Source organism: Carcharhinus amblyrhynchos, chromosome 1 (assembly GCF_965287045.1).
Source record: "Carcharhinus amblyrhynchos chromosome 1, sCarAmb.v2.hapA, whole genome shotgun sequence".
In the NCBI taxonomy this organism is placed as follows: domain Eukaryota; kingdom Metazoa; phylum Chordata; class Chondrichthyes; order Carcharhiniformes; family Carcharhinidae; genus Carcharhinus; species Carcharhinus amblyrhynchos.
Window position 1 is genome coordinate 164998404 of NC_137324.1, and position 13724 is coordinate 165012127.

Here is a 13724-nt window from a genome sequence, read left to right on the forward strand (position 1 = left end):
TGGCAATGTTAGCTGTGGTCTCTGGGTATAAAGATAAACTTGCCTAATGTTTCAGAATTGACCGTAATATCCGATTGGAAAATTGGAGCCTATTGCACACGCTACTAACAGCAAAAGAATGTACATCAAAGGAGAGAAAAAAAACATAAAGTGTTGGAAAACTCAGCAGGAGAAACAGGAGATACCATTCCGAGTCCAATTTTATACTTTGCCTTCGCAAAAGATGGCTTTTACCTGAGATTGCGCGGGTACTCTGTTAAGAGTTGTGTACAGTTCTGGTCACCTGAGATACACAGAGACAAGCAATTGATTAACTTTGGTAAGTGTGATCATTGTAGATAGCAGGATTCGCCAGGGGGCGGGATTTGAACCAGCTTTCTCTGGAGAGAAAAGTTTTCAGGATCATGGACATTCTTGATAAAACTGATCAGGGGACATTGGGGGCGGCACGGGACCCGGGTTCGTTTCCCGGCCTGGATCGCTGTTTGTGTGGAGTTTGCACATTCTCTCTATGTCTGCGTGGGTTTCCTCACACAGTCCAAAGATGTGCAGGTTTGGTGGATTGGCCATGCTAAATTGCCCAATTGTGCCAGGGGGGTTAGCAGGGTAAATACATGGGGTTACGGGATTATGACTTGGGTTGAATTTGTGATCGATGCAGACTCGATGGGCCAAATGCCCTCCTTCTGCACTGTAGGATTCTATGATTGATTAGACATTAGGACATTAAAAAAAGAGATTAAACAGGCGGAACAGATTCGCCCAAAGGGAAATAATGCCTTCGAATCAATACACAGGGTAAATCTATCAAGCACAAAAAAACTGAGATCACCAGTCGGTGTACTTTGGGGGAGAGGGGGGAGTTGAAGGATGTGGTGAGAAAGCGAATAGGCGCAGTGAAGAAGATAGAATTGAAGATATCTTTCTGAAACTGTCCTGAAATAATGACTTAACTTCACTTATCCGAACATGTTCACTGCTCCGTTGTGTCAATGTTTCTTTCAAACGAGGAAACGACGACAAGAGGGATAAAAATAGCGAGAAATGAAGCACTTTCAGATAAGGCGAGTGGGAAAGTGCGACGCTAAAACCCAGCTCTCTCTCACGTTAGCTGACTCCAATCGTGAATAGGAGATAGATCAATGCAGCCTATTAGTTGCTGTGTCCGAACCCCATTTACTCAATCAAGAGGACTTTGGGTTAAATTCTGTAATGACCATTTTGAAATGTCTGTAACGTTACTTTGATTATATTGTAATATCTCAGATTGCAACAGGATTTGTGTAGAAAGCTGATGGCCATTTTGAAATGTTTTTAAATGATCTTTCAGATATTTTGTGAATAAAGTACATATTTGCAAAGTAAAAATCAGGTTCGTATAATTATTTTAGAATAAATCATCTCTGTCCTCATTAACCGGGGCGGGAAGATACAAAAATAGAAAATGCTGGAAAATCTCAGCAGGTCTGACAGCATCTGTGGAGAGAGAATAGAGCCAACGTTTCCAGTCTGGGTGACCCTTCGTCAGAGATCACTCCATGTTCAGTCAGAGTTGAAAATTATCCACAGGTTTCAAATCCTGATAAACTCCGGTTCTACCATGTCTGTGATCAGCCTAAACGATTTCGGATGCATGCCAGTGCTCAAACGCTGTTTAATTTAGCAGTTTTATCCTAATCAGATTATCCAATACATTACAATCAAAAAGCATTGAGACTTGGGCCAGGAGGCTGTCTGTCCCATATCCCGTGGACCTAACCACAGGTGACCAGGCTGGGGCGAAGCCAAGTTGGAAAAGGGACAAATGTGCTTAGCTGATGATGCCTGGACCTCAAGGAGTGTATTTTGTTTTTTGATGTTATAGAAATTTGGAGCCTTGCCCGCTCTGACGTTTCAAAAATATCTAGAGAAGGAATACACCACTGCAAACCCAGAACGTTCCCTGATCGATAACAAGTCACAGCATAACTCAGGTCTTGGCTAGGATTCGTACTCACTAGATACCAGTCAATTATAACTGCAACCTAGAAAAGCGAGCAGCCACGGAATAATATTTTTAAAGCAGTAGATGATATCACAATTGATTATTTTGTTTTTAGAAGTATTACTTTACAAGCGCCCCATAACAGATTATATTCTTATCGCACGATTAAAATAGGGTTTTATTCGCTAGATTACACCCACATGAGGTTCTTTCTGTTCTACACCAGCAAACTCTGAACTATGCTAATAACATTTTGCATGCTTGAACACACACTAATTATATATATATAATGTAATTTGTGTGGATATATAAACCATCACTACCATTAAATTTTTGTCGTTCAGCTCAGCAATAACGATAGGATAAATGTGTGTATCTATCGGAGTTTGTACACATAAAGTACAATTCCTAAAATACTACAATACATAAACGTTCCATGTTTAATACATTATATTTATATATACATATATAATGTTCATTTTATACATGGTGTGTGTATCTAGCTGAAAAGGTTTAAGGCTATTTAATATGACTAACTGGGAGTTATTTAATTACATTCAATCAGGTATAGCAAGCTGTGATATAAGTTATTACAATTCCACATATACATAACTGTCAAGGAGAAAAGCATTTTCATATGTCTTTCTTTTCCTTTTAAAGCTTTTTTTATTAGTGTCACATTAACACTGCAATGAAGCTTCTGTGAAAATCGCCTAGTCGCCACACTCAGGCAACTGTTCGGGTACATTAAGGGAAAATTTTATCATGGCCAATGCACCACTGCAATGGACTTTAACCTGATGTTGTGAGACTTCTTAGAATGCACCTAACAAGCTTTCGGACTGTGGGAGGAAACCCCATGCAGGCAGTGGGAGAACGTGCAAACTCCCACAGACAGTGGACCAAGCCAGGGATCGAAATGGGTCCCTGGAGCTGCGAGGCAGAAGTGCATATCATTGTGCCACCGCTCCGCCCCATAGGCTATAATTTTCCCCTAATAACACACATTCTTCTTTGAACCTTTGGCTTATCATCTGACAGAATAAAGCAATATGGAGAGCCGGGCTAGTTATTAACAATTCAAACAAACCACTTAAACTGCGAGAAAAAAATTGAAAAGGATAAAAGCAAATGACTGAGAATGAAATAGCTCAGCAGGCCTGACAGCATCTGTGGAGGGAGAATACAGCCAAAGTTTCAAATCTGGATAAACCTTAGTTAGAGGGATGAGATGTCGGTGCAATATTTTACTGGCACTGACTAGAGGCAATGGTCTTGGAAAATATCCTGAAGAGAGTTACAGGTATTGATAATTAGTTAGGGACGATTCTCTTCGCTAACTGCAGAGGGTGCAAGAATTCTCCAAATACGAGGGGATTGTAAAAGACGATAAAGGGTTAAGGGCTCCAGCTTTAGAATATATTTATAGATGATTAAAAAAAAGCTCAAGCATACTTTTGTAAATTTGAAATAAGAGTCATTACACGTTCCCAATTTCTACAAAAATTGCTCACAGTTTCAAATCTAAGATGGCATTTATTGCATCCGGCGTTTGAGTTCTCAAGCTGCGAGAAAGTCCCGACTAAAACCTTTCAAGATTATTCTTGGTCACTCGAGAGACTAAGAAAATGGCATTTAAAAAATATGGAAGCAAGCTGGTCTTTGAGATACTTGAAGACAACATATAGAACGAGACCTGGCAAGTCTATCGGCAAAGCTCGGGAAGAACGTGATTTAATGTTAATGGAAGACTGACCTGAATCCATATAGTAAACAGATGACATGGGAATCCCTGAAAATGAACACAACCTCGAACAGTTCCGAGAATTTTCTTCACAAGAACGGCGTGTATTCTGTTCTGGGAGAGAGTTGGGAGAGGAATGGACAGAAGATGTCTTTACTGTATATCCTGCTGTTCCCTCAATCTTCTCTCTCGCTCCCTCCCTCCCTCCCTCAATGGCCTTCACCCACGTTTACAGTGGTACAATAAATGACACATAAAATAAACTTCGTTATGGCCAATTTGACGTGGACCAAGCAATTTACAAGGGCAACATGACACTTTACATAAATCTGCTGGAAAGTTGAGTCGAATTCGCATTTACAACAAGCCGCCTCGATCGCAATAACAATTCGCAGCTTTGACTCAATACATGCATATACTCAAATGTGAATTAAAAAATCTTTTTCTGTGACTGCTAGACCATCTCGCTTTCGTTCACACACAAAAAACTCTCAAGTGCCAACTCCATTATTTCTGGGCGCTTTCTATATATTTCAGAATGGAAACATATCAAGAAGGTAGTTCCACCAAATGATATGTCCACATTTCAGATAGAAGTAGTTGGGCATCTTCATTTCGTTTCATTTCATGAACATACAACGATTTGTAATATCTTACATAAATATGTTGGGTTCATCCTTATTTCAATCACTATTTTCACCACCACTTGTTATTATTCACCCCCCCTCCACCCCACCCCCCCCCCCCCCCGCCCCAAACCAGGCTTGGTAGTCGCCTATTCATATGTTAAAATCTCCCTTTCGTTAAACTTTGATTAATATATACAAAAGCGATTGCTATTTCAATGACTGGCTTTCTGCAAACGCATTTTTGTCACTCCCATTACCTGTCTTTGGATTTTTGAATGTTCGGTGAATTTTGCCATTTTGACAGTTCTGGGCAGTTCTCGAAGCTCGAGAGTAATTCTTTCCGTTTTAAAGCGCCCTCGGGACTTGGAACAGTAAATATTCCAACATGTATATTTTGGAAAGGATAGGTTTACATTCGCTGGAAACGTTCAGACGCCGAGGGTGTTTATTGGACGAGCTCCCCCAATAAAGATCGGGCAAAAATTAACTGGAATTTGAAAGTATTTACTCAATGTCGGGATACTTCGAAATTAACCCCGAGGAATGAGCAATAAAGCGGGATTCGCTGCGTATACTTTCCCTTTCAGATACTGGTGGCTAACCACACACACAAAAAAAATCCGTATCCGTTTAACCCCAGGCCATTAACTGAAGGCTCTTCATATATTTATGTACTGATAAATCGTCATATCGGTTGCCAAGTTTGGAAATAATTAACAACCATCTCGAGCAATTTCTAACAATATCCTAAGTTTTATTCAGAGATATTGAATGGGTTTATTTTCCCTGTTTAACTAAAACCTATCGAATACTTGAAAGAAAATACGATTTGGGTTTATAGCAGATAAATGAGAGACGTTACTTTGCCGGGTGAATAACTCGAGAAATCTTAAGTTATATTTTAATCATTCTCCCATCTGGCAGGATTGTGAGTTGTATAGGAGCTTTATACATAGGGCGCCGACTCACACATTTGCACTTTGCTTCTTTAGGTGTCTGGTCCGAGAAGCTGACCAGCGTAGAAATGTACCGTCTTAAGCCTATTTCTTTCCAACCACCCCATCATTTTGTAACCGATTGCACCCAGCTCATGGAACTGATGTTATCTGTGTACCCAGCAGGACGCCCCCCACCCGCCACTCCGTGCACTGATCCCGCTATTTGCAACAAGTAGGTTGTTTTGCGAAAACAAAAGTCATCCGCCCCAAAGTTTTCTAGCGAAAGTGGTGACCAGAATGCTCTCCCGAGCTAAAAGGACTAATAAAGAGAATTGCTTCTCCATCGATCAAAAACATCGGAGCTTGGTCTTACCTCCACCTGGCCTTTGTAGTGTGATTAAGTGTGTCTGCCCTTTTGAATTGGCTACAAAATAAAGCTCCTTGGGTGCGTTCAGACAACCGCGTTTTAACCCTTTAATCACTCAACTGTTCCCCGGGGTGTTCGAAGCAACGTTAAGTGGCCTTAAAGATAAAAATAGAAGGGGAGGTTGACTTGGAACGGCGTGGCAGAGTTGCTAAGTTAACCTAGTTCTCAAGTTGACAATTCTGGAGTAAAAAAAAGTAACAATAATGAACAAGAAGGAAGAACAGCGAGTGACACATTTGGCAAGTTGAAGGAGCTAAAACAGTGTTTAGTAATTCCATGTCTATCAGTGCGATGGTGAAGGAGGAATGATAATTAAATGTCTGTTGGCCAGGCTGAGTGGCGCCACCACACTTTTGTCTAAAGCAAACACTGATCCCCACTTCCAACTACCCGTTGCGATCCTCGAAATGAAAAAAATAGTCAAGTTTTTTTTTGCTGTTTAACCCCGGGGCGAGAGAGAAGGGGGTTGGGGGGTTACGATCAGCCATGAAAAGGACCGGCAAATCTCTTGGTCTTTTGTGTGAACTTTCCTTTTCAGTCGGAGCGTTCATCCGTATGATTCCCACCTTATTGTCATTACTTATTTATTAATTGTTGACATATGGGGTGTAATTGAGCAGTGAGACTCAAGCCTCGGGGGTGCAAAACAAAACACACACACAACCCAAAAAAAGAGAAAACGGTGCTCAGAGAGAAGAGTCCAGTAAATGTCACATTTCCCTTCAGAATTCCTTCAAGCGTCGGCTTGAGAACCAGACTCGTTCGTTAGACTAGAATATCGACATCAAAAGCAATGTCGGGGCAGACCAAAGGGATGTGGGATTGGCGTGCGGCTACATAAGGGACTTTACCTTTGTCTTGTCACTCTTCCCAACGCAATTGTAGTTTTATATTTATATGTACATATAAAAATCGACAGGGGCCGTTGGACATAGGGGTTCGCTGCCTCAGCCACCCGTGAAAAATCGGCTCCTAAACAACAAGGGAGACTTTTACTGGGGGTCACGCTCTGGGATTTCCCCTCTTGAAGTTAAAAGGGACTCTTCTGGGTCCTGTCTTGCTTTGTAATGGGTAATAATCCCAATAGAACACTTACCATCGCTGACACTCAAGGGCATAATAATGACTAACTGATGGGTCGGCATTGTCCTTTAAGAAGGTCGCCTGATCCAAGCCCTTCAGTACTATCAACAAGAAGGCGTTCAAAATCTAACCACACTTTCAGAAGCAAAAAAAATTGTACGGTCCGGAAATAATCCCGTTGTCACAGGATTTCATTAAGTCCCATTATTTGCGGCAGGAAATGATGGCAGAAATATAAAGGGAATGTCGCTGAGCCTCTAGTGGGCGAGGGAAAAGTCAGTCCAGTTTTTTTTTGGAATGATAAAAGGGTCCACTTTGCCCCCCAGCTACAGTCAAACTGGAACCACACCGCGCCTGTAGAAGATTGCTTCTTCCCCCACTGCTGCAATTATGTGTCAATGACTTCCCCCGGCCAGAGAGTTAAGAAAGACAAAGCGTAAAAGATTAAACCACCAGAGATCCTCTCGAAAGGGTCACTAGTAACAAAAGTTTTGGGTCACTTGCGTCTCTTCCCCCCCACCCCCTCGGGGCGGGTGAAAACAGAGGTGAGACGGGCTCTGCAGTTACTTCGAAAACCGGCGGGGAACAAAAGGTGTTCGGGGGTGGAGTAAACACCGACTATTTGCGTTAAATATTGACTGGGAGAAACCTTCCCTTAGAGTGCAACAGAACGATGGAAATATACAGGGTGCTGGGGAGGGAAGCGCGGAGGGGGGCGGGGGAAGGTTATGGATTAATTTTGAATATTCCATAAACGATAATGAAAAAAGTTATGACAGGCACTGATACGAAACAAAATGGGCGAATATGGCTTTCACAATATTATTTAAGGTTAATAAGCCAGAGAGTGTATATTAATAATCAGAGAAGCACTCTGGTTAGGTTGTTTTACAACATTCAGGTTTGCAAAACAGCGGTGAGCAGGTCGGCGCCGACGAAAAAAAGACTACACAGAGAATTCTTCAAAGCAATAGGTACCAGCTGTAGAAATATTTTACCAACTGACAAATACATAAACGGCAGCGTAAACACAAGGTATAAACAAAAAAGGAAAACGTAATGCATAATAGCAGTGTAAAATTCAACTTGCTCCGTTTAGGTCTGTTCCCACTTCTGAAGCCAAATTATATATATCTTTTAAACTAATTCAATTGATTCTGACCAACTGACAGGACGGAACATCAAAGCAACTATAGTTATGCCTCATTCATTTAAGAATCTTATATATTAACGACTGGTAGAAACCTAGCAGACAAAAAGCTGTTTATAAACAATCAGGGTATGTAAACATGGAGGATGATGTTAATAGGCCAAGGACTGGTTTTGCTTTTAAGATGTGGAGATGCCAGCGTTTGACTGGGGTAAGCACAGTAAGAAGTCTCACAACATCAGGTCAAAGTCCAACCCAAATAAACCTGTTGGACTTTAACCTGGTGTTGAGACTTTTTAATTTGCTTTCAAGAGGCAGAAATAGTCAACAGGTCAAATTTGGAGCCAACACACGGGGCTGCGATTGTTATGTCGACTTCAGTGTAAATTTCTCATCGTCCACTTCAAATAAAAACACTATCAGCTTTAGAAACTACTTGAAACACTTACATTTATTTAACAAATATATGCATAATATAAATGATAAAACTTCAAATATACAGTATATTACATGGTACACAAACCCCTCCTTCCGATGGAGGATCGTTGTAAAACAGACGTGGAGAGGGAGGGGGAAGAAAAGTTCAATAGAATTTCTGCTGTTTTTTTTCAAGAATACTTTTTACCCCATCCCTCTCGGGTCCCTTTTTCTCCCCCCATCTCAAGCTAGGTGATACATACTATATCCGACATGGGCAGCATATAGTCCAACCGGAGAAACGGGTAGAGTGGGTCTGTGGAAATGGTGAGAGGCTCCGTAGAGAGATGTGGCAGGCACCGGGGTCCCGATGGGAAAACTAATGCCAAAAGCCGGGGGCAGCATAGGCTTCGCTGCCATCTTCAGCTTCTCCAACTCGGCCTCCTGCAGTCGTTTGGCCTTCGCCCTGCGGTTCTGAAACCAGATTTTCACTTGAGTCTCTGTCAGGTTGAGAGAGCTGGAGAACTCCGCTCTCTCGGCGATGGACAGGTACTGTTTCTGACGAAACTTGCGCTCCAGGGCAAGTAACTGCGAGGTGGTGAATGGAGTCCTGGGTTTGCGGTTGGTTTTATGCTTCCTGAGAGTGCAGGTAGGAGGACTCATTCGTCCTAACAAAAAAATAAACATAAGCGTCAGTTAATTCAATGTCGTGCTCTCCCTTCAGGAGCAATCTTAACATTTAGAACTCAAAAAGTTATTTTTTAAATTCGAAACTGAAAAGCTGAACAGGAACTAACTCTCCAGTGGGAGGTTTTAGATGTTGCAGCTTTTCTAGGAAAGTGCAGCTTAATGGACGTTGTGACTTAGATTTCGTCTCACAAGAGTTACTGACCTTATATAGGAATTAGAAGCAGAGTAGGCAATTCAGCCCTTCGAGCCTGCTCCACCATTCAATCAGACCTTCCAGTATTGCTAGAAACTATTTGGCAGACTGAGGTAGAAATACACAGATTCTAATAAGAACATTCTCACTTACTGGGCGGCGGGGAAAACCGGGAACCTTGCATCCACGGCGTCCGATCCTGTCTCTCGCTGCCCTCCGATTTCACAAGCGCCTCCTCGGATATTTTTAACAGTCCCTCCACGGTGTAGGAAGTATTGGCCGCCAGCGGGGTGGCCGCTGTCTCCTGCCCCGCCGTCCGGGGGCTCCGGCTCCGCGAGGTACCCACCAGCGCCGTCTCCGAGGCGGGCGCCTCCCGGCTGGGTCTCCGGTCGGACATGAGCGCCTCCACGCTGAAGGGCAGCAGGGTAGGGGGCGCCTTGGGTCTGTCCATCTCCTCGGCGGCCGCCAGCTTCGCATTGCCCAGCGAGCGGGACTCGTCGCCTCTCACGCCGCCGGTCGTCACTTGCAGAGCAGTCATGACAGAGCAAGGGGCCATATAGAGTGGATCCCTTTCCGACTGGAGCATTCACAGCAAATCACAAACAGAAAACACACACACACACACACACACACAAACCCCCACCCACCCACCCCTCCCAACCTGATGGTCCGCTGCCCTGTACTCCACTCCTATTCAAAACAATCCCAACTTCCTGATGCCAATGATCCGCGGGGCGTTAAGAAGCGAGACTTTACTGGGTGCTGTCCAATCAGCACTGCCAGGGGTGGGTCTGAGAATTGCCATTGGCTGCCTCTCTGTGCCCGCCATCAATAATCTTTCGAAATAAATTAGCACTTAATCTGATTGGCCACTTGCTGGGAAGAGTTTATTGATACCCTTGGGCTCTAATCTCATATAAACACAAGTGCCCATCCAGCAATTTAAGGATAATGATCTGGTTGGGGGGGGGAGGTGCATTGACAGCCAGTTCAATTTCCCTTTTAACTGGAGCCATACAAGCTTTGAGGGGAGGGGGGGGGGGGGGGGGCTCGCTGCAGGCGTTTACACGGAAATTAGTGAAGAAATAACTCTCTCTCCTCTCTTAAAAAGAAAATAATCGATTCTAATCATTACTTTTCTCTCTCTCCCTCTTTCTCTCTCTCTGGAGATCTCTTTTCTTGCCTCCGTTTCTCAGAGGAATATCCACGCTGCTAATTGTGATTCTCAGCAATCTGTCACGATTAGTCACTGCCTTTAATAGGCAGACAAGTTATGTTGTTTTAGGCGCCAGCGGCGGCGCGATCAAAGGCACCCAACTTCAGGCGGAGTATTGAAAAAGTTACTCGGCATGAAGAGAGCAGCCCGCCCTAGCCCTAGGATATCAGACCATTGAGTTTAAACAAAAATGATGGTTCTTAGACGATCGCACGCCACTTCTGAGCATTTTGTAAATCATTCCACAGTTAACATTAATTTCAAAATTTTAAAAAAAGTGCATTTGTAACTAAACGGAACAAAACAATCGCCAATTTTGCAATCGATGCAGGCTATATATTTTTGATTTGATTTATTATTGTCATTTGTATTAATACACGGTGAATAGTATTGTTTGCGCTATACAAAGCATATGGTACATAGAGGAGAGGGTGCAGAATATAGTGTTACAGTAATGGCTAGGACAGAGAAGGTGGCATCTTTATTTTTATCTTAATTACCACACAACCAAATACCCTTTCGTGCGGGGCAAGAGGGAGCCGGGAGCTCGTTAGGGGGATGTTCCTCAACTTAATATGAGGTGGGTCCATTCAAAGTCTGATGGCAGCAGCAAAGGAGCTGCTCTTGAGTACATGACATATATGTGTGCATTCTCAATGCTTAGAGTATTTCTAATGGTATAATTAAATTACAATGCAAAATGTGCAATTTGCAAACAAGTCCGATGTAAAACATGTTATTTTCTCTCTCTCTCTGTCTTCGATAACCATTACATGGCGTGACTCATGTGTTCCCTGGTCCCGGGCAGTCTGCAGTCACTTTACCCAAAGCGGCTGAAGAAATCCACAGTCACTTCCTCCTCAAGGAAACCTCGCAAAGAAAATTCCAAGCTGACGCCCCGTGTGGTTCTCAGGGATGATTACTCGGTATTCAGGTTAATCTTATTATAAATACAGTGGGAGCCGTGACACCAGATAACGATATTGCGCAAATTAGCGTCCCAAACAAGGCGATGAATGAATGTAATGAAGGTGACAGAGAAGGTGGCATCTTTATTTTTATCTTAATTACCACGCAACCAAATACCCTTTGGTGCGGGGCAAGAGGGAGCCGGGAGCTCGCTAGGGGGATGTTCCTCTGTCAGTGTTACACTCAAATTAGTGGACAGAGATGGGAGCTTTTCCTAAAGTGGAACTGGACACAGGATTGGATTTTTCCACGGGAGGATAGACTAAAACCATCCTTCGAGGGCGGCCTAATGTTTCGAATGGAAATACTTATTATCAACTCTGGCGTCCCACGAAACAAAAAACGATGGCGATTTTAATACAGCTTTGAGATGATCTGCTAATCTTTATCTTCAACAGTTATGTGTTTCCATCCGAGAAGGGGGTCCTTTTAAATTAAAGAAAAAGGACAAGTTTATTTGACATGTTTCGCAAATCGCGGGGATGCTTGGCAAATATTCCAGGAATAAATAATGCGCCAGGTCGTGTGGCCTCAAACCATAAACGAAGTATTCATCCAGTTGTTTTGAGCCTATTTAAATCTCAACCCACGCAGGTCAGCAGAACGGATACTTGTCTCCTTAAAAGTGGAGTCCAACCCTTTGGAGTTGGGATCCGGGGAAAGGAATGCAATATTTCAACCTCCCCACCCCCCGACCCCTCCACACACACACACACAAATTAATTTGATCGCGAAATTATGATGCATTTGGAGAAGATGAAAGAAAAAAAGGCTGGCCCGTCTCCTAAGATCTATATAATTATAGATAATATATCCTATTTCAAAGCAATTAGTTCAATCAGGCGTAACGAGGCACTTTGCTGCCAGCGAATAACAATGCCTCACGGTTATTTAAGCTTCGTGATGTCAAGCGTACAAGAACACTTTGTGGCTTGCCCGGGCTCTGCCGGGGGAAACTCGAAGTCAAACGTTGCCCTGATAAGATTTTCTGGTTTTTAAGAAAGGAATTGCACACACACTCACACACAAACAAACACACCATTCCAGCTTCGCTCCACACAAACATTTCATTTCATGTCGACTGAAGGACAAGGGAACATTGAAGAATGACTTGTAGATTGTAGGATTGGGAGATTTCATGCTTTGTATCATTTACTGGCCCCGCAACGGCGCAAAGCTATAATTATAAATGAAAATTAGTAAACAAACTACGCCTTTAATTTACACAAGAGGGCCCTATTTTTTGTTGCTGTCGCTGTACAGTAATTACAATTAAATCAAGCTGTATTCCCTTTAATGTCCCGGGGTTTTGTGATGTATTATAGACTGACGGTATACATTTGATGTTATTTTATCAAGAGATTCGAAGTAAACGCTTTCTCTCCCCTCCTATCTCTTACATGAATACAACCTCACCCCCCCCCCCCCAACAACCCAGAATTCGCAAACATAGTAATTAGTCCCTCCTCTGAAGTAGAAGTAAACACAACTTCTATGAGTGAGATAACGGGCGAGGCCGAATTACGTGAAATACAATCTCGCCTCTTATCATTTTCGCATGACCATCTCATGAGGAGATGCGCAATGTTCCCCCCACACACTGAGAATGAACAGGTCCACTGGGTTCGTTGAACAAGCTGGAGGGACGGTGACTAGTGTGGGGGGAGCGAATGAACTTTTGTTCTGGGCGATTGTGGATGGGTGTGCCGAGCAATTTAATCCAAAAAAAAGTCCCATTATTGAGTTGTGTACACTAAAACACACATACATACTCGTACTCCGGGAAGGAACAGACACCGGCGATTCTGCTAATAATACCTCACAAATCCCTAACTCTTCTCACTAACTACAGGACTATCCCCTGTTTTTTTTTAAAGTCGATTATTTAACTTATCCCGGTGACTTAACCATTCCTGCACCGTGTCTGTATAAACTGTTTCGATCTGAATCCGATTTATCGCCTGAGTCTCAAAGCCTCTTTCGATCTGATTGCCTCTCATTTTCCAACACTTGCAGTGTTGCAACGAAGATGGGCAAAACTTAAAGAGGGATCAAGAGGCGAAAGATGCCTTCAAAGCGGGATGTGTGGGATAACCAGAATGTGACCTTTCGCCCCCACTACATACATACACCTTAGCGATGGACATTCAACTGGGGAGATTATTTCAAGTATTTTAATTAGGATGAACGAGACAAATGCTTTTCCCCACAGCCACTGTATGATTGCCGTTTATTTCCAAATGACCAGCCTTCCTAAAAACTCAAACGCAACATCAAATTAGCT

The 13724-nt window shown here is 42.9% G+C and overlaps 1 protein-coding gene across 1 annotated transcript; it reads right to left on the minus strand.

Moving 5' to 3' along the window:
* Positions 1–7932: 7932 nt before the first annotated feature.
* On the minus strand, positions 7933–9866 carry msx1a (muscle segment homeobox 1a). The gene is made up of 2 exons (XM_080199943.1): positions 9409–9866; positions 7933–9040 (listed from the first exon to the last, which is right to left on the minus strand). Exons 1-2 carry the CDS (start codon positions 9839–9841, stop codon positions 8616–8618), a joined length of 858 nt encoding a protein of 285 aa, XP_080056069.1. The 5' UTR covers positions 9842–9866; the 3' UTR covers positions 7933–8615.
* Between the last annotated feature and the right edge of the window lie 3858 nt (positions 9867–13724).